Below are 21,923 nucleotides of genomic sequence, written 5' to 3'. Positions count from 1 at the left end.
TCAAGTTCTTTGCAGGCCGCTGAATAGGAAGAAGGCTCATCTTTTAAAGCACCAACAAATACATTTGCAATGTAACAGCCACAAGTGTGTGAAGTTTCATAAACTGAAATCCAGATAATGCTGTCCTTGAGTTCATTGCGTATTTCTTTCAGAACATTTATGTAAACTGTCGGTACGTAATTTTTATGCAATGTTGATTCATCTGGTATACTTTGATTTAAGCAATATTTGCACAGGAAGCCTTTGAGGACAGGGTTCACGAGTTTGTGAAGAGGAATATTGCTTGCAAATGAATACTTCACATAGATCCGTGTTAAACTGACTTTTTTTGTTACCTTTGGACAAATCCCTGCTACTGCAAATTGCTGTTGTCAGAAGTTGTTTTCTTAGGCCTTTCTTCTGCATTCCTGCGATATGAAGACTTGTCTTGACATTCTGGTCTATTAGAAACTTCACAATGTATAACAGTTCAGTCAACATACCCACATGGTCAGCTATCCACGAAACAACATTCTTTTTCGGGTGGCATGGCGCACAACACTTTACACACTACATGTCGTAAATACGTTCAACTGTGTACAAGTAAATAGAAAGCTAAACTGAAACAATGGACGTGTGACTCAAAGCTTGTGTAGTTTAATTGTTGCCGATGTGTATGGTTTCACAGCTGAGTGTATTAACCAGGGGCATGGGCGCAGAAGCACTGACTCTCTGGCTGTTCCTGTTCCTCTTCTGTAATGTTTTCGCTGGGCAGTGGCCTCTCGGTTAGCGATTGCACGCAGTTCTAGGTTGTGGTCAATCTGTGAGACCATCAAAACTTGATCGAACTAGAGACCGCCCACCTAAATTTTTAAAATATTGTAAACATAGAGCGAAAATATGCTTCGTCACAAGTTTTTAGTTAAAATATACAATAACTGGTGAAAAGCAGCCAAATATGCAAATGCATATACAACATGCAAATGCATGTAATCCAGTGTCTATTCATCATCAACTGTTGCCATTATTACTTCCGAAATATCCAATACTGTACAGTTACTGTAGTTTCTATAAACAGGACAGATGAATTTCAGATCCAGATTAATGAGGACCAGATAAATGAAGTTCCACTGTACATTCTTATCTCCTGTGTCATGTAGGCACTGGACTTTCCACATATCAAGTTACCTAAGAGTGTACCTTTGTACTTTTGATAAATTGCAAACAACTGAAATAGTTGTGGGCATGAGAATAAGGGTCAAGACGACTATATTTTGTGATGCTCTTACAGAAATCACTTTTCCCAAATGACCATACAGGAGGATGGATTTACAGATTTGGCAAAAAATTGTGAACAACATTTTAATTACAAAACATGTCAATCGAATCTGATATGCTCAACATATCTGATCTACTAAAACTAATTTTTTTGTATTCCTTGGAAAAGAAATTTGTCTACATTTCTGCACTGACAGCATGACAACCTCTTCATGTAACAAAATTATCCACCCCCCATGGCCCCCCAAGCAATTTGTCTTTTTAATTAGGAAACAGAATTAGGCAAAAATTTTGAAACAACAAGAGTATGCAACTATTTTAAAGACCTTCTCAGGCACATGTGAGCGAGGGTAGAAAACTTTTGGTAAGATGGATGAAGCAGAAGAATCTAAAAATGTTGAATATCGTGTTAATCTCATGTATTGAGATTTCTTGTTGCCTGTTAGCTGTAGTAAGCAGATAACATTGTGTTTCGGACATCTAAGTCTAGGAATGCTGGGATACCATGAAAGTAATGATTGGTGAAATGTTGAAAGTGTGGAATCACCTTATTCATAGAACACGTTACACACATCAATTGGTGCTGTCTGATGGCTGACGTTGTTAATAAGTGAAAATTGGTCAATATCACTAGTCACTGTCATTAAGCCCGTATTACACAATGCGCCTAAACTGTAGACCTATGCTCCAGTACCCCTAGCTTGCATACCTGTAACTACAGGCTGGTTCACGTAGACCTATTCCACCATCCACGCGGGATATACCTGGCACGTATGTGCAGTAGACAGTGATGATGCACAAAACGCAAACAGAACTGTCTGATCTCTTGTAAAGTCGTTCATTCTACCGAACGAAACACAAGGGGACTGTGTGACATATTGAAATGTCATCCATTCAAATTATTTATGTGACTCAAGGTTCCTATTTCATAAGAAAATGTTTATTATTATTGTTTATTAAGTAATCTTTATTCTCTTATGTAGGTTACTACTGTTCTGAATTACAAACTCAACAGTTAGTTTTATATTATGACACTTGGTTACACATGTATATGTATTTATACAACATTTTGCAAACAGAGGACCACTTGTTTTTGAAGCTATTGTCCTGGTAGTGACAATAAATCTTTGGATTAGGGCAGGGCGATGACGAAAACAAAAAGCCAGACGTTGTTGAGTTTGATACTAGCTGAAAAGAAGGGGCAAAGGCAGGGGATTATATTCATTGCAAATGAAAGAACTGAGGCTCTAAGATCCGCATGAATTTCGGAGCTTCGTGAGGATGGACGTGGCCTGTTTGGAGAAGCTATTGTCTGTGATAGAAGATGGAATTAGCAAGTGTGACACAGTCATGACGGAGGCTGTCTCACATTCTTGAAAGTAGGAATTAAATCATATGATTATACGTTTTGTGATTATACCAGCCTAGATCATGAATAAAATACCGGTAAATGATCTGTTACGTTGCAGGCTGGATGTAACATTACGTTTCATGGCAACTGGGTAATCTTAAAGAGTGTGGCTTTTAGGCACAGCCTGCCATTTCAAAAGTAGTTGTGGATACATGCACTGCAATTTGCAACACTTTAAAGGACCAATACTTAAAGGTGTACTTGTGTTATTTTCCCAAGTTTGGACTACAGATATGTGCTACTCAGAGTTTTGAAGTCCTTGTCTGTTGCACTGGGCCAAACTGCAAGGACTTTCTCCCTTTCACTGCCAGTTTCTCTTTTCTGGCATGCTGAAATCAAGGAAGAGATGCAATCAAATCAAACCTGAACTTTCGTGAACTAAGGCATTACGATACAAATCAAAAATCACCGTATAACGTTATATACATATTACTCAGAAATAAACAATTCCGACTACGTTATTATGATACAGTGGGTCATACATACACCTTTCCTCGCTGTATGCTTCATTTAAGATGCTTAACACCTCTTTGCTCCACTTGATTTCTAGAATATGAAGCTATCAAAAGATTCTTTCCTGCATTTATGAAACCTTCTTACTGAAGAACAAAATGCGGAAGATCCCAACCAGAAAAATCTCCAACATGAAAATCTGTAATTAGCCACTAGCCTCCTAACAATAACCACACAACAAGCAGAAAGCACTGTGGTACACCCTTCTGCACATGCATGAGTTATCGCTGCCTACTGCGCAAGTGGGGATTGATGGCAGTTTAGAACTCTCTAATTTGGCACATGGACAATGTGTCTGCTAATTTTCGTAGTTTCAACATATCTACCGTCAGATGGTTGTCGCGCTAGACCAGTACTGTTCACGGCAGATAGTTGTGTAATACCCACTTTACATTTCTATCACTTTAGCTCTTCATCGGCCACCTTATCGAGACACATTTAGACTACGCTTTTAGTACTGGCCTGGTGCAAAGCCATGTTTGGAAGTAAATCTTTGCACTTTTGCTTCAATTCATTACATAAAAGGTCCTTTAATATGAGTCATAAATACAAAGCTCCATTTTACCTGCAGCCAAATAATGATACCAAAAAGAAATTTCAGTTTTTTCCAGAGTCGATTCTCAAATATCCTCCCTTGCACACTTACAATCACATCACACATTCTGCTTTTTCATTGATGTAATTTCATTCAGGATATTATGTTACCATTCATATTACATGACTATCATTTCAACAATTTTGTCACTCTCACTGCAACTGTCTTCCATCACAATATTACGAATTTTATCAACAATTCTTCAAAAAAACTCTGAGGTTTCCAGAATATGTTAAAAACCAATACAGCAGTCCAATGAAAACTGTAACAACATAGAATCACTACACAATAAACATGTTAATTTTATCTATACAAAATTAGCTAACATATGTGAACCACCAATGATAGCTACCAAAAACTTGTTTCAGCTGAAAAGTCGTATTGCAAAAAACATATCATCAGTTGGAAAGTTTCCATTAAATTAATGAATTAAGCAGAATTGTAAGTCCACCCTCACACATCTTTAGTTTAACTAGTTAATTTGCTCTTTATTACAACAATGATTTTTTTTAAATAATCAGCACAGTGGATGAGTTACAATATGAAAATGCTCAGGAGTATCATATAGAAGAATTATGATACAGCACGCTAATTTGTCAGCGTGCAAGGGCAATGGAGCACCTCCATGTGTATGTTTTTGCACAAATTAAAGCACAGTGGCTTTTCTACCAATCAATTATTTCTCCAATCATAATATATATAAATAAAAAGCGCTTTCAACAGTAATTTAAATTTGGGGCAGATTTTTATTTATTGGACTTCACACTTACCTTTATAAAAGTGTGTACAATATCACAAGCATTTAACACATTTATTGCTTAGGAACTGATCAATATTTCTAAGCCCTGACATATTTATGACAGCAAAAATCTGTCATACCAGCCCAGATCACGTAAGAGACGTGATCTGGGTTGTAATTCTTCACGCTTTCCCGGCAATCTGTTGACATCTTCGCTATTCAGGAATCCAGCCGGATGTTCGCATCATTCTCGCACGATATTTCAACAGCATGCCTCGCTGTCTTCTTCAGGTGCTACCTGAGACTGGTCCTTGGGTCGATTGAGTCCAGTATTATGCCTGGAAGGAGCTGGGCGTTCCCTAATCAGTCTGCGCCGAGTCGAGTGTTCTGTCTGTGGTCGGCACCCGCCAGACTCTGCTTCAATGGACCCCTCCAGTCGTGGATGTTCCGACTGCCGTCCGCGACTGTTTTAGCCGTCCTCAACGGTTGTGGTCGTCATCTGAGGTGTGTCAGACCCGATCTGAGATGTTGGGTACTCTGTATCATGACTGTTACTATGATTTGCACTTGTGTTTCGTGCTGGGCACTCCGTAATCAGTCCGCACCGCGTCGTATGTTCCGTCTGCGGTCCGCGCCTGCCAGACACGGCTACGTTGGCCCTCTCTGGTCGCCAGTGTTTCGACCACCATCCGCGCAATGCCTGGCCATCTTCTGAAGTTGAGTTCATGATCTGGGGTGTGTCAAACCTTGTCTCACAGCTGTTCTCTCGGTCTCCACTTCTATTTCTTGTAGAATCCCGGAGTGTCCTGCGTTGAGTTTCCACAAGCTCCAGCGCTGGATTCCAGGCAGTGCTGATTTGGTACCCCAAGTCACAGTTGATTAGATTGTCTGTGACCTTAATCTCAATGGCTTCTTTAATGACACTGTCCCAAAATCTTGAGGTCTGTGTCCAATCTTGGTGTCATTGTAATCCATTGAATGACCAAGTTCCAGATAATACTCTGCTATGGCTGATTTAGTTGCCTGTCTGAGTCTGGTATGTCTCTGGTGTTCTTTACACCTGATGTCCATAGTTCTGGTGGTCTGGCCAATGTATGACATCCCACACTGGCATGGTATGTTGTAAATACCAGAGACATACACCAGAGACATACCAGACTCAGACAGGCAACTAGATCAGTCATAGCAGAGCATTGTCTGGAACTTGGTCATTCAACGGATTACAATGACACCAAGATTGTGACATAGACCTCAAGATTTTGGGACAGTGTCATTAAAGAAGCCATTGAGATTAAGGTCACAAACAATCTAATCAACTGTGACTCAGGATACCAAATCAGCACTGCCTGGAATCCAGCACTTGAGCTTGTGGAAACTCAATGCAGGACACTCCGGGATTCTACAAGAAATACAAGTGGAGACCAAGAGAACAGCCGTGAGACTAGGTATCGGACATTAGAGACCATGTTTGACACACCCCAGATCATGAACTCGACTTTAGAAGACAGCCAGGCCAGGTGCGGATGGCGGTTGGAACACCAGTGATCAGAAAGGGCCAATGTAGCTGCGTCTGGCGAGCGCGGACCGCAGACGGAACATACGACGCGGCGCGGACTGATTATGGAGCGCCCAGCATGAAACAGAAGTGGAAATCATAGTAACAGTCGTGATACAGAGTACCCAACATCTCAGATCAGGTCTGACACACCTCAGATGACGACCACAGCCGTTGATGCCGGCCAAAACGGCCGTGGACGGCAGTCGGAACATCCGCGACTAGAGGGGTCCATTGAAGCAGAGTCTGGCGGGCGCCGACGACAGACGGAACACTCAACTCGGCGCGGACTGATTGGGGAACGCCCAGCTCCTTCCAGGCATAAGTACTGGACTCTATCGACCCAAGGACCGTCTCAGGTAGCACCTGAAGAAGACAGCGAGGCACGGTATTGAAATATCATGCGAGAATGATGTGAACATCTAGCTGGATTCCTGAATATCCAAGATGTGATTTTGGATATCAGCTTTATCTGCAACAAGGCGTTCTAGCAAAATGGGAACCTATTTAGTGCTAACCAAGAAAAATAAAGTAACTTTATGTACTTGCAAATGATGTGTGTCCCACAACAGTGGGTGATTTAAGTTATCACCTACTAAAAGACATCATCTCTTAAATTTGTTTTAATAACCTCTGCAGCTACAAATTAACTTTAAACATAATTATTCCCAAATAAGTAATAATTCACTGTAGAATGAAACACACAAATACAAGGTGTACAACTTTGCTACCGGCATTTGCCAACAGGTGGCAACAACGGTAAGCAGCGGCCGAAAGAAACTGATCGCAGATGTCACGCTGTTAGCTTGGATTTTTTAATTCAGAAAAAAGGAACTTTGGTCCCGTGTGAGCTGAAACCAAGAGACGTTGAATGGCGTTTGTGTGTTTGTGAACAGTTGCTTCAGAAGCAAAAACAGAAGGGATTTCTGCATTGTGACCGGGGACGAAAAATGGGTTCATTACCATAACCGTAAATGCAAAATATCATGGGGATATCCCGGCCATGCTTCCACGTCGATGGCCAAACTAAATATTCACAGCTCCAACATCATGCTCTGCAGTTGGTGAGACCAGCACGCCGTTGTGTGCTATGAGGTGTTAAAACAAAGTGAAACAATTATAGGTGCTCATTATTGAATGCAATTAATGTGTTTGAGCAGATCATTAAAATACAAACAGCGGCAATACAGCGAGAGGCATGATAAAGTTATTTTGCAGCATTACAATACTCGACCTCATGTTGCAAAAGAGGTCAAAGTGTACTTAGAAACGTTAAAATGGAAAGTCCTACCCCACCCGCGGTATTCTCCATGCATTGCTCCCTCTGACTATAACCTGTTTAGATGAATGGCGCATGGCCTGACTGACCAACACTTCCGATCTCATGAGGATGTCTCAAAGTGGATAGATTCGTAAATCACTTCAAAAGATGAACAATTTTTTTGACACTGGATTCGTACATTGCCCAAAAGACAGGAGAAAGTAGTGGCCAGCGATGGAAAATACTCTGAATGATATATGTGTAACCAATTTGTTTCATTAAAGCCTCAAATGTTGGGGAAAAAACGGCGGAAGCAAAGTTGTACACCTTGTAAAAAGAAAAAGAATTTGAGAGTGACCTTCAGCCAGGACTGAAAAATACTTTCCAAATCAAAAATGCTTTAAATTATATTGATCCATACCATTTGTATCTCTCATTTCTTCTTCCCGCTTCCTCATAAGAGAGAAGTCTTTAACAATAGCATCAGATAAATCTTCAAGGCGCTTTAATTCTACCTCTAGAGGTTTGAGTTTAGCTGCTTCTCCAATCTGAAATGAAAGTTAAGGGTCTGCTAAAATACTTGCAAAAGTATAGAAATCCTGTAAATAACATTTGCCATACATGTTCTCTAGCCAGTTAAATAGTCCTCATACATAATGTATGAAATTGTGACACCTACGAAAGGAATGTATATTCATTTCAATGGCACAGGCTCAAGACCAACAAAATGATTTACATACATTACATATAAATGGGTTACCAAATAAGCAGCAACCAGTCGCAAAATCATGTTTTCTTTATTTACTTTTCAAATCGATTTCAACTGATTAACAGCCATTATCGGTGCTACAAACACAAGAATAAAAATAACAGTGACCAAATGAATACATGTACATAAAGCAACGTAAAACCAATTAAATGTATATAGGTGCATTAAACCATTTAAAATGCACATACAAATTTACCTTTCAACGAATATGTGCCCCGAGTAGTAACACTGTCTTAAACAGAGGTCAAACAAAGTAATACATTGAGAATTGACTACGACAACGAGAAATCATAAGGGGGCGCTGCAAAGCAAAAACGCCCTCCATGTGAAAAGATACAGCTAAAATAAAATAAAAATGAGAAGAAGAAATGACATACAAAGTTAGGTAAAATATTATGATAAAATACTGAAATATTTACAAAAAATGGATATATTGACAAAGATTTTGTCAACCACATAGTACAGTTATAAACACCAAAAAGCGATTGTACAAATTAGTAAAAAAGGAACGAACATATTCAGGAGGATCGGATTTTTTTTTATAGATGGAGCCACATTGCAAAAAAATAAATAAATAATTAAATAATAAATATCTGATCTTCTCGAATATCATTAACTGTACGCTAGATGGATGCCGACACCGTTTTACATTTTGGCATTATGATTAACTTTTGCTCTTCGATAATATGATAAATAATTTTAAAATTTTTTAAAAAGTATTTTAAAATGTTTTCTATGGTGTGCTTCTCACCTATGTTTGTTCCTTTTTTACAAATTTGTACAATCGCTTTTTGGCGTATATAACAAAATCTTTGTCAATATATCCATTTTTTGTAAATATTTCAGTATTTTATCATTATATTTTACCTAACTTTGTATGTCATTTCTTCTTCTCATTTTTATTTTATTTTAGCTGTATCTTTTCACATGGAGGGCGTTTTTGCTTTGCAGCGCCCCCTTATGATTTCTCGTTGTCGTAGTCAATTCTCGATGTATCACTTTGTTTGACCTCTGCTTAAGACAGTGTTACTACTCAGGGCACATTCGTTGAAAGGTAAATTTGTATGTGCATTTTAAATGGTTTAATGCACCTATATACATTTAATTGGTTTTACGTTGCTTTATGTACATTTATTTATTTGGTCACTTATTTTTATTCTTGTATTTGTAGCACCGATGATGGCTGTTAGTCAGCTGAAATCGATTTGCAAAAGTAAATAAAGAAAACATGATTTTGCGACAGGTTGCTGCTTATTTGGTAATTTTATGGTTTACGGTTGCTGCACAACTTGTGAACCACATGGAGCCCACCATTCATATAAATGGGTCATTCTTAGTGCTAGAAATGATTATCCTATGGAAATTACAGTGAAATATTAATTTATTATTACTACTATTAATTTATAAGTACTGTTTACCACACTTTTGTTTATATTTCTGACATTTCACACACACACTATCTTTTACATTTTTTTAATATCGTCCCATCAAATTTCATCCTTGAGTTAGTATATTTTTGTAGCCATTATATACTTTTCACCCATGTCTGATTACTTTAATCACTGGTTACACCTTTGGAAGTAATCTGATCTGTATAGCTTTCACCTCTGAAAGCTTAACTTTAATTTACTTTCTTATGTTATGCATGTTTTAAAATTGCAAAACTGCACTCCAACATCTTACTTCTGAAGGTTGCATTATTATTATTATTATTATTATTATTATTTTTAAATGGCCTCCCAGAGTATCAAATTCCCAGTTCACAAGTGCATACTATCATTCACCTCATCCAGTTTATCCTTTATCAATCAGCACATCCAGTTTCCCCATACCTTTAACTCAATTTTTTTTTCTCGTCACACACTCTTGATGCTATCTGCATCGTATTTACCAACCACATACAACAATGTTCTGCAGGTCATACCATTTAAGAGGTGTTTAATATTCTACACCTCTGTGCACAACAATGCCTGGCAGAAGTTGAGCCAAATAATATGAAAGCACTGGAATAAACATATTAATAGAAATTATAACTTATTTTCTTCCCCAGCGATACTGTGCCTTTCAACTTTCCTTTTACTGTTACAGCCGTGGAAGTGTGGAGAGTCACCAGCACATCTGTGATTTGGTGTGTCGTATCTATATGTATATAACACACCAAATAAAAACACTGGTACTGGAACTGCATACTTAAAACTTCCACAGTTGTACTGCTATTGCCAATCTCTTGTAAACTACATAATTGCAGAGACTCCAGTGGAACAAGAAGCACAAAATCTTGTTTATAAACCAGTGGAAACATGTAAGGTGGCCCGATGAGTGCAGTGTTACAATGCTTTTTACCATCTTTATACATGATAGCAGCCTATCATCCCAATGGTCTTGCAACTATGGTGAGTAGTAGACGGGCTGTAATAGTTTGAGGGACATACAATTATGAGTGTGCCACAATAAAAATGCCACCATTCACAAGTATGATTATGTCCAAGGTCGGTATGGTGAATGCAAGGGCTAAGTAACATGTTGTCCCTGTTTAGAGTATCTAACACATTCAATCAATAAGTACACCAGAGGGGAAGTGAGTTGCAACAGAGCCACATGCAGACAGACAAGTACGTTATTTGTTGGGAAGTAAAACACGACTGACAGGTATTGCGAAGCAGAGTCAGCTGGGGGCGGTATACCAACAGCTGATGCTCCAGTACTCTAGCAGAAGGATGAAAACCTTTCTGCACTTGCCACCACACAAGTGTTTGACTACGTGCCTTAAGCCCAAAACAAACAGTCTGGAGCAGATAAGTACGCTGCCATTCATGTACTAAAATATTTTCATCTCTGTATCACAGCCTGCACTACGAGTCTGCGACACCCGAAGTGATGTCCTGGAATGCTGTACAGGGTCCACTGTTCGATCACAGATCAGGACAGCCTGTCCTGAGTCACTAAAGGCAACCGCCGCCAGAGCAGAGCCGCACACTCTGGAGGCAAGTCACGGCCACCCCCTGTGGAACTGTCAGCTGCACTGCCATGCTGTCATTATGGTTGCAGCTGGAGACAACGCTGACAGTGGCATTTGAGTGACAATGTTCGGCCCCGCTCTTTGTGCTGTCAGCAATGCCGGACATCTATTGTTTTGCATGAGGCAACTACACACCTCCACCAAGCTTTTCCTGATGTATGCCAAGGGCCAGAATAACGAAATTAATTAAACAAATCTACTGCCGTCCTGATGTCTCATTTCACTCTCAAAAGGTCATCTAATAAGTGTCAGATCACTGACATTGCCTTCTTAAAGCAACTTCTGAACCTACAGTCTACGGTACGCTGAGTCCCACAAATTTTAACTGTATTTTGGTCATGGAGAAACAATCTGATGGTCGCGCCTTTTATAAAGTAGATTTTACTGCGAGTAGAGAAGCAGCAGATTTATCTGGTTTTAGTGGTAATGGAAGTCACGACTGGTTAGTGCTTGTTAGATGGGCTCAGTGTAATCTTGAGGGCCACTCACTATCATATATGGAATCAGTTCCAGTAAAATTGTATACACGAAATCGTTAGAGGCATATGGCTAAGCAATGTCTGAAGTTGAGGTGGCTCATGATTAGACAAAATAATTATGTTAATGCATTTTGTTTTCTTGTCCTGTGAATGTTAGCTCTCAAAACAAGTGTTATCAACGACAAAGCTTCAACAGAAGTGAAGAGACACAAGGCGTGTGAGAACTGGAAGCAGTACACATATTGTTAGGAAAGTTAACATGATTAACAGCGGATAACACAGAACTGTGCAGGTTGGTAGAATTGCGATTGTCACAATAGGGTGTAGATTTATGAGTCACAAGTTTAACTGCTCCTTTTTCTGGTAAGGCAATCGAGGATGTGCAGAGCTTTGTGGTAGAACTTGGAAATCTGGCTGAGATGGAAGGTTGGTCTGATAAGGAATTCTTGAGTGTTGAAAAATTGAGGAAGCCACGGCATCCAAAGAATTTAAACAATGGTTAATTCAGAGATATACAAAAAACAATAGTGCCAGACACCACAGGAAACAATTGGGGGGGGGGGGGGGGGGTAATAACTAAGAAAAACCCAGAACTGTGAAACAATTTGTGGATAGGACAAGGAAAATTAATGGATGTACCTATGAATTAGGACAGGATGCTGCAATCACTGAAATTATTTTGCAAGGAGCTGAGCAGAGGGTGCTTAACAATTAAAAAAGGATTGCATGTGGAAATGGAAAGATGTGTACAGACAATGGGTCAGATGGATTTACGTACAGCAGTGCAGTTAGCTATAAAGAGAGATATCGATCTGTCGACTGGAATGCAGGGTAGACGGACAGTATTTGCAGCTGGTATAAAATGTTTCAGGTGTGGATGAACGGGGAATTTAAGGAGGCACTGTCACCAGCCTCAGGGTGATGTGAATAAAGAGGAAGTAATAGTTTTACAAGAACAGGACCAGGGAAGAATAAGGTGTTAAACACCGACGGGAATCCCAAGTCCATGTACGATCATTTCCAGTAATATTGGATGCTATGAAACTGTATGCAGAGGTGGACTGTGTGATAAGAGGAATGGTAGGAAAAAAGGATTGCAGGATGTTATTGGACACAGGGGTGCATGTGTCAGTTGCCAGTAGTGATCTTGTGAAATATAAGCAATGGGAACCACCACAATCAAGACTGCGTGGAATGGAGGATTAAAGGTATCACATCATTAGGATTGGTGGACATAGACTTTTGCCTGGATGTGGTCCAATTTAAACAATGTGTAGAAACTGTGCAACACGTGAGTGATGTGATTCCAGGATTGGAGTTCTTATCTCATCATTGTGTCATAATCTATCTTCAGCAACATAGGGTGGACTTAGACAGGATAATGTTTCAGTTAGTGATGTTGTGAGGGGAGTGTCGTGACAGACAAACCAAACTGCGAACGATCACACTAAGACTTTATTTGCACAACTGTGTTCCTAAGGGTACTGGGAAATCACTTTCAATCAGTCTAGCTTGCCGATAGGAATTTTGTGAAGGAAATATCTGATCAGGTGGGTTGCTTAGTTCAAAAGAGATACTGGATGGGTACAAGAAATAAAGGGTGACATCAAGGTACCTGTTCTTATAATTAACTTTAGTGCTGAGGACACACGATTAACAATGGGGTTGTTAATCACTAGTATGGATATCCTGGAGGCAGAAGAATCGGACACGAGGGATTTCAGACATGGACAATTGCCAGACACCACTGAAAGGAAAAGTGGAGCACCTAGATGGAAGCAATAGGGAACGGATGGAAAAATTACTTTTGGAATTTAAGAATTTATTTTTCCCAAGATGGCCATTACGAGCTACGCATATCACACAGCACCGCATACCAACAGGAAATGAATCACCAGTCTACTGCAAACTATACAGAACACCTAGATACTTGTAGCCAATTTTGGAGGATTTTTTCGATTAACGGATGAAAGGTGGAATAACTGAAGAAAGCAGGAATAGTCATGCCAAATATGGAAAACAAAAATAGAGATTTTGCTATGATTACAGGCATCTAACTTCGAAAACCATAACGGACGCTTACCTTCTGCCAAACATCACAGAAACCTTTGATAATTAGAGCAATGCAAATTTTTTCAACAATGGGTTTTGAAGAGTGGTTATCACCAGATAGCAGTTGCACTGCTGGACTGATACGAAACAACATTTTTGGCACCCTGGGGACACTACCAACTCAGAAGAATGCCATTCAAATTAAAAAAGGCACCCGCAACGTTCCAGAGATTGTTGGACAGAGTAACCAGAGATTTAATGTATCTTGATGACATAATCGTCTATGGGAGTGATACGGAGCAGCACATTCCTAAGGCTAAAAGCAGCGAAAGTAACACCGAGTGCAGAATAGTGTAATTTTGTGATGAAAGAGGTAGCATACCTAGGTCATATCATAAGTAAAGATGGGTTTAAGACAGACCCAAGATTAATTAGAGCTGTGTGTGAATTTGCTGTACCAAAATTGCAGTCTTTCTTGGGAGTTGCAAACTATTACAGTCAGTTTGTAAAAGGATTTGCGGATATTGCCAGACAGTTGGCACAGTTGTTAAAAAAGGGTACTAAATTTATGTTGTCAGAAGAGTGAAGCACGCTTTTGAGGATCCAAAAGAAACTAAAATTGAGTCTAATACGGTATTTCCCAATTTGAATAGGTAATTTGTTTTATCATGTGATGCATCAAACCCTGCACTCAGCTGTGTGTTGTCACAAGAGGTAGAAGGTAGGTACTCACAATCTTAGATCATTTTTCAAGATAACGTAGGAATGGTCGCGATACCAAACCAGCAGGTAGCAACAGTCACTGTTGCACGTGTAAATAATTGCAAACTGAAGTTCAGAGTGCCTGAAACAATAATAGCAGACCATGGATTGAACTTCATGTCAGATCTTTCAAGGAATAACATAAATTACTGAATGCGGAGTAGTTAAGGACGAGTCCTCTCCATCTACAAGTCAATGGAAGAACTGAAGGAGTGCATAGGACAATTCGAAAGATGCTTAGATACCACAATGACGCACATCACACCAACTGGGATGTCTAAAGTACGTCATCTCTGTCTACAACTCAAAACAGCATACGAGGATTATCATCATATAAAGTAGTATACTGTCGTAAAATACCATCACCATTTGACATATTGGAAACAAAGAATGGGAAGACTGGAGAGTCTGTTAAGGAATTTGCCTGTGTAATTAAGGAAATTTAGAGTACAGTAGAGAGGGAAAATACATGACCACTGAAGAAACAGGAAGAAGCAGTGGGCTGTATGGCACTAATGCCACAGTAATAAGTTGGTCAATGAGTGATGCTATTAACTTCATATACGCTGAAGGAAAAACAAACAACTTTTCTGCAAAGTATAAGGGGCCAGAAAATATCAAGATTCATTTGCCAACAAGAATGACAATCATACATGTAGGATGGCTGAAACCTTTTCAAGGGAGTCTGGAAGTTATTCTGCAGGTAGGAGATGCAGACCGCAAACAGAAAGTGAAAAGAAAGATATTGGAAGAAACAAGTGGTTGTGAATGAATAGGTGATGAGGAACCTGTGTGGAGAAGGCCTAGGAGATAGTCATTTAATTTTTTTGTACAGTTAGATATAGATTTAGTGTAATTAATATAAGCAGCTGTGGAGCAGCAATGAATTTAACGATGTGGAAAGTAATAGGTTTTCCTGCCTGCACATGAGATGCACAGAAGGGGAAATGCTGTGGTTCATTGAGACACAACTGATCTTTGTCAGGGTGGAAGTGTTATCAAACCAGCATCTGGAAGGGGGAGTGCTGTTTGCCAAGCATGAAGACTTAGTGATCACCAGTCATCACTGGGTGATACAGTTGATATTCAATACATGGGAGATTGGTCACAAAATGAGAAGATTGTAAGAAGCACAAGGCAAATTCTGCAAGGGAACAGAAAGGCACAGGGTCGGGGTGTGTAATAGTGTACAATGTGCGTACGAGAAATTACGGAGCGAGATGACCCTGGTACTGGGGATTATTCTACATATGCGAAGAAAGCGGGGTTGGATGGCCGCTGGAGGTTGGCTTATGAAAACCATATTTGGCACTGCTGATGAAGACATTCGAAGGATGAACGACATTGCAGAAGAGTTTAAGGACTGGGAAAAAGGGAACAAAACGGTGAATGATCGGCACACTAAACAGATTGCAACTTTAGACAGGTACGTATTGCATAACACACGACTACTACGACAACTGACTGGTGAAGTAATGCGGTATGCCAGAGTTACAGAAGAGGCATTTAATCAGAGTATCAGGGAACTACAGGTCTTAGATAAGGAAGGAGTAATGACAAAATGTTTACAGTCCATAAAAGATAATGTTTGGGAAGCACGAGGGAAAGTAACGGAACTACAAGAGGCTATGCAGCAGGCTATAAGAGGTCAGCTAGGAGTGGACTTCTTGTCAGCAGATCAATATTAAGAAGGTCTACAGATAATACAGAAGGAACTATTGCCAGAGTTGGGGTTGGTTTTACAACCAGAGCACAAAAACTTGCCTTTTTATTTCAAGAAACCCACAGCATCAATGAGAACTGATGGAGGGAAAAGTGGGGGGTATTGAAAGCAATGATTGTTATTAATTATAAAAGACAAGGGAAAATATGTAAAAAGTTACAAAAATGCTACCAAGGGGAAATCACAGTGTCTGAATATGATAATAAGGAGAGGGACAGGATCTCTGTACAGTAAAATTGCTAATGGGACAAAAGGAGATAAGAGAACGCAATAAAGAAGTGATCGAGCTGGAACTGTACTTTCAGCGGGCTGAGGCACATTGGCTGTACTCAACCTTTGACAAGATGATAGTAGCAGCTAATTTTTTCAAGCAGGGGAAGCTTATGTCAGCACAGAGGCTAGAATTAAATTGGAGTGGTTTGTTACTTAACAGAACAGCTTGCGAGATAATGGGGCCTACTTCCAATCTGCCAGCTGCAATTTCAGGGATAATTCACCTGAATATTTCGCAGCCTTATTTGTATCGGCCAGAGAAGCCCATAGAGGTGCTTTGTGCCACAATTTAACCAGCTTAAACTCTAGTTGGTTGGTTTAAAAAAAGTGGAGGGAGGGGGGGGCGGAGGAGAGGGAAGGGACCAAACTGCTTGGTCATTGGTCTCTTGGTCCTACGAAACAAGGCCACAAGGGAAAGAATGAAACAAACCAGACTTGCCACACCAAACCTGGAGGAAAGAAAAACCACAAGAACTACAGAAGGGTAGCCGACACTACTATGGACAAAATGAAATAAGATGACCACAGAGGAAGCAAGAAAAAATAGAAGGGATTAAAACAATAGAGCAGACAACTGCGGCTGCCTGGTCAAAAGAACAAAAACGGATAAGCCAGCCACTCTGCAACACAATAAAACCTCCAACCTAAAAGCATTAGGGTAGAGAACACAGATTGACAAAGGACATGCACTAAAACTTACATGGAACAATGAACACCCCCCCCTTCCCCCCATGTATAAAATATAGCACTAAATCAGTCAATGAGGCATTGTCACCTAAAACATTGGGAAAGAGTCTGGTAACTGAAAAGTAGGACATTGCAACAGAATGTAGGCCACCGTCAACTGGCCGTTGTACCTACACTGGGTTGGGTCTTAACAGTGGAGGAGATAGCCATGGGTCAGCCATGCATCACCAATGTTAAGCTGGCAGAGGACCACAGTCCTTGCAAGAGGCCTGTATGGAGGACTTCTGCACATTTGTAGTCTCTGTTATGGCACGCAGTTGATTGGGCATATATAGATTATGACATTCCATATCCCAAATCCCAAAAAACTTGTGGCATAATACCGAACGCAAGTCAGTTTCAGTGATGCTGATCTCCACAAATGGTTTCTGAGTAGCCTATTTGGCCCCACCATATCATGGGATTCCGACACATCCCAGGGGCCAAACAAACACCACTGAACATCCGGTCTGTTCCAGGGCAAAGATGGACTCCTGGATGGTCACTACTGAAGGATGGCAAGGATGCATGGGCCAACAGCTTGTAAGCTGCTCAAGGAGTCACTACAGACAAGAAAGGACACACCAGCGCATGAACTGATACGCTCAAGAGAATGGGATATGGCCACCAGCTCTGCAGTGAAAACATTGCAACCATCCAGCAAGTAGTGCTGTTCAATTGTCCTGCTTGAGCATAAGCGAAGCCAACGTGACTGCCAACCATCAGTGTCTTAAGTGTAGACTATGACAGAGCCCTGAGATGCTTCAAGAATCACGAGGAAAAGACAGCGGAGAGCCTCAGGAGGGACTGAGTTCTTCGGGCCATGAAAAAGTTTCAGCTGGAGCTGATGCTACAGCCTACGGATACACCATGGAGGTGTATGTGTATGGACCCAGAGAGGAGGTGGTAAAGGAAAGGACTCTAGTTCACAGAGAAGAGATCGGATGCAAACAGCGATGGTAATTTGGATGCTCAGGAAAGCTACGAATGTGTGTGACGTAATCAGCGAGCAGTTGGTGTCTGATCTGCAATGGATGGACCCCACCTCCACCAGTACGCTGATGACAGAACTCATCCTAAGAGCTCCCATCGCTAGCTGAACTCCTGTGGTGCACTGGGCCTAGTAACCACAACGCAGAGGGCACCACCGAACCATAAACCAAATTACCGTAGTCAAGGTGGGACTGAACATGAGCTTTGTAGAGTTGCAGCAGAGTAGAGTGATATGCACCCCAATTGGTATTGCTCAGGCAGCAGAGGGCATTCAGGAGCTGCCAGCACTTCTGCTTAATCTGACAAGTCCTAAGAAATGATGTCTCCACTATAGGGAGTGGCACCCGTCTGCAGCTCAATGTCTCCTCTACATGGTGAATAACAATCTATCATTTGCATAGTATTATTGTTATTCTGTTTATTTTATTGCAATAATATGAGCCAGATTAAGCACACAGTTAATAGCAGTTTAACAATACATAATTATTAAAGGAGCTACCAACGGCTTGACTTATTCCACATACTTAGAATGGTGGAACTTGCAGCAGTGTGTCAATAAGTAAATAAAAAAGTTAAATGTTCGCAATTATGAACTTCACACACAGATGAGTTTTGCAATTTCTGCAAGTACATGGAAACAAATTCCACACTGCAAAATGTGTACTGATAATGTCACAGAAGAAGCAAGTCACTTAGTCAACTGATGTACTACATATGTAATTTTTGCATGAATGATCAGGCTAATGCAATCTTTTAACTAGTTCTGCAGCTAAGGACAGATAATTTTGGGTTGTACTGCGCCACTTGGCTCTCTGTACATCTGACTTGGTAAAAGGTGGGAGCGAAGCGCACATAAAATAGTTGTAAAGCTGCTATATGCAGCTTGCAGCGATCAGTGAACAACATGTAAACAAACTGCCTATTGGCTTCTGTCTCGGGTTCTTCGGCCGACGTTCATCTAATGATTTTCCTGACGTTTCGCCAGCACGAGTGGCTGGCATTGTCAAAGCTTCACCCTCCATTGCCGGTGGAGAAATCGGCCGTGGCAGAGCACGCACTGAATGAGACCGACCATGTAATAAAATTCGCCGACACGGAAGTTCTGGCTGTAGAGAAGCACTATCACACGCGCTTGTTCAGAGAAGCTGTAGAAATACAAAAACACGCGAACAGTTTGAACAAGAAAGAGGAAAGCCTTAAGGTCAACGGATCCTGGCTTCCCGTACTGCAGCGAACGACCGTCGCAGGTAGCAAGAGGAGAACCGCACCGGAAATGACCGCGGAGAAGCCCTCGGACATTGGCGCGCCAGGTACATATAGCCTGCGCCCGCGAGCTCGGCTCCAGTTCACCACCGGCAATGGAGGGTGAAGCTTTGACAATGCCAGCCACTCGTGCTGGCGAAACGTCAGGAAAATCATTAGATGAACGTCGGCCGAAGAACCCGAGACAGAAGCCAATAGGCAGTTTGTCAACAAGTGGCCACGAAAGCCTCAATAATTTTGTAACATGTAAACAAAAGAAAGCACACACTACTATGAGAACATGAAACTAAAGTGTTGACTGTACAATGATTCGAAAGTATATTAAATAAAAATCTAATTTAAAAATCAAACAAACAGTTCTCACTTGACAGCCTAAGACCTTGAATACTGTGTGTTTAAGAAATACTACTTAAAGGATATTACTGAGTGCAACAAGGTAAAACTTAACTGAAATACAAATCAGCTTATCTACCTTCACCCTCTCACATGGCAGACTAATACTTAAAATATTTTGCATTACTATAACTATTACAATGATTTCTGTAAGACATTTTCACTAACTATTCTTAACCGCATCTGCATTTTCATTCACCCATTTTTAAATTAAATTCAACTTTACACAAAATGGACGATAATCTTTCCCTCTGACGTATTGGACATCTTTAATTATCATAAACCATAATTAGAGAAATGCCACAACACTCTCGTAAAACAGCTGACTCATGATGCATTTTAAATGGTTAATGGTGGTACACTGGCAGAAATTTAGAGGTGGGAAGAAAGAACTGCTACTGGGAAGCTAAGAGTAAGCTAAAACCATACATTGTGATGTGTCATGTAACACACAGAAGAAATTTTGTATCACTTATTAAAATTAAAAATAATTAATGTTTATAAGCATGCCAATTAAAGACTATCACTTGTTAAGAGGGAGTGACTTGGATGTAAGACAATTTTTAATATTTCCATATATAGGTTAATATTTGCAAGCCAAGAATAAAAAATTAATTTTCAGGTACAGTGCTCCTCAAAATGTAAACTCTCAACTTATAGTGCAAATGTAACATGTTAGTGTTGGGTATCAAAACTGGTTACTATACTCAGTCTTAAAACCAAATGTTCATGCAGCACAACAACAGACAGGACGGATTTCTTATACAACAAAAATTTTGGTTATTTAAAATGGAAGGGGTTAAGTGGAAGACATATCATTGATTTACACTTTTGTAAGGTTCACACTGTCAAAAAATCACACCCACAAGCATAATGACTAAAATAATCAAATTACCATCTTAGTTGTAGAACCGGAAGCCACGAACACGGATGATACAAAAATAAAATTAAAAATTAAGACCAATAAATATAGTACAAATGAACAAATGTAAAAACATTGGCATGCAGTGGGCTTTATACTATTGCTAAAAAATTCTGGTATATGCAACAAAGAAATATAATAAGCTGTCTACATTCACCAATGTAATTTCAGTTGCCGAAATCCAATTACATGTGACCAAACCATGAACTTAAATACTGAAACACTGTCAGTAATTAAAGAATATATCACTTTGTCAAGAAATGTCAAGATACACATACATCTAAAACAAAATTTACAGTTGACACACTGCAGTATGAAGTACAAGAAATATTTACTCTTATAACAGTATACATATAACTACCAGAATCTTCTATGTGTGTTATTCCTTCTGGTATACAGGTATTGTTTTGAAAGTGAACAATGAGGAAACTCCATGAAACACTTAGATTTATGCATCCACATGGGCCATCATCCTTTTAAAGTCTGAAAGTGACACTTGTAAGGTTCCATTCTCCCACATTTTGTCACATGGAAATCAACACAATGACTGGACATACTTATACTCTAAGTCTAGTCTCTTTTAAATTGGTGGGAGCAAAATGGTCCTATCCTCTCTTCTCCAGCTATCTGTATTATTTAAATATTTATCATTATCTTTCCCAAGTAATTCATATTATAATTTAATTTTTTTTAATTTATCCAGATAAAAAACAAAATTTAGGTCTGGAGAAACTCTTCTGTTTGCTATTGTACACCTTCCTCCTATCTCCATAAAATTACTTTTCTGCAATTTCTTCTATGCACATTTACCAAATTTTATATATTTTGAGAAGGTTTAACAGAAATAAAGCCCCACTGAGAAAATGTCACTTGACTGTACTATACTGCTGGCAAATAATGTGCAAAAAATGAATGTATCATTAGAGTAAAAAATTTGTGAATTGTGTAAACTTCATAGAAACATTGAAAATAAAACAAAATTTATATCTTATTGTTTACAACACCTACTGTACGCTGTTTCTTATTGGTACAACTGGCAGATGCAGTGAAACCAATCGTCCAGTGAGATTTTATAAACGACCTACAAGGATTAAACATCCAGCTCTGAATAGCAAAGAAACTTAGGACTTTCAATGCTTTAATGTGTGTAGGAGTTTCATTTGCACTAGAATAACAAATTAGTTGCAAATTGCAGGGTAGTCAAGTAGGTGAAGGGTT

General features: G+C 39.7%; 1 protein-coding gene across 1 annotated transcript in view; it reads right to left on the bottom strand.

Moving 5' to 3' along the window:
• The window catches only part of LOC126193758 (transmembrane emp24 domain-containing protein bai), a 41,398-nt gene that overhangs the window by 3,625 nt on the left and 15,850 nt on the right, over positions 1 to 21,923 (bottom strand). Inside the window, exon 4 of the mRNA XM_049932713.1 lies at positions 7,753 to 7,879. Within this exon, the coding sequence (XP_049788670.1) occupies positions 7,753 to 7,879 (127 nt within the window). The remainder of the gene's footprint in view (positions 1 to 7,752; positions 7,880 to 21,923) is intronic.

The sequence above is a fragment of the Schistocerca nitens genome, chromosome 1 (assembly GCF_023898315.1).
Source record: "Schistocerca nitens isolate TAMUIC-IGC-003100 chromosome 1, iqSchNite1.1, whole genome shotgun sequence".
Taxonomy (NCBI): Eukaryota; Metazoa; Arthropoda; class Insecta; order Orthoptera; family Acrididae; genus Schistocerca; species Schistocerca nitens.
This window is presented reverse-complemented; position numbering and strand designations above follow the sequence as displayed.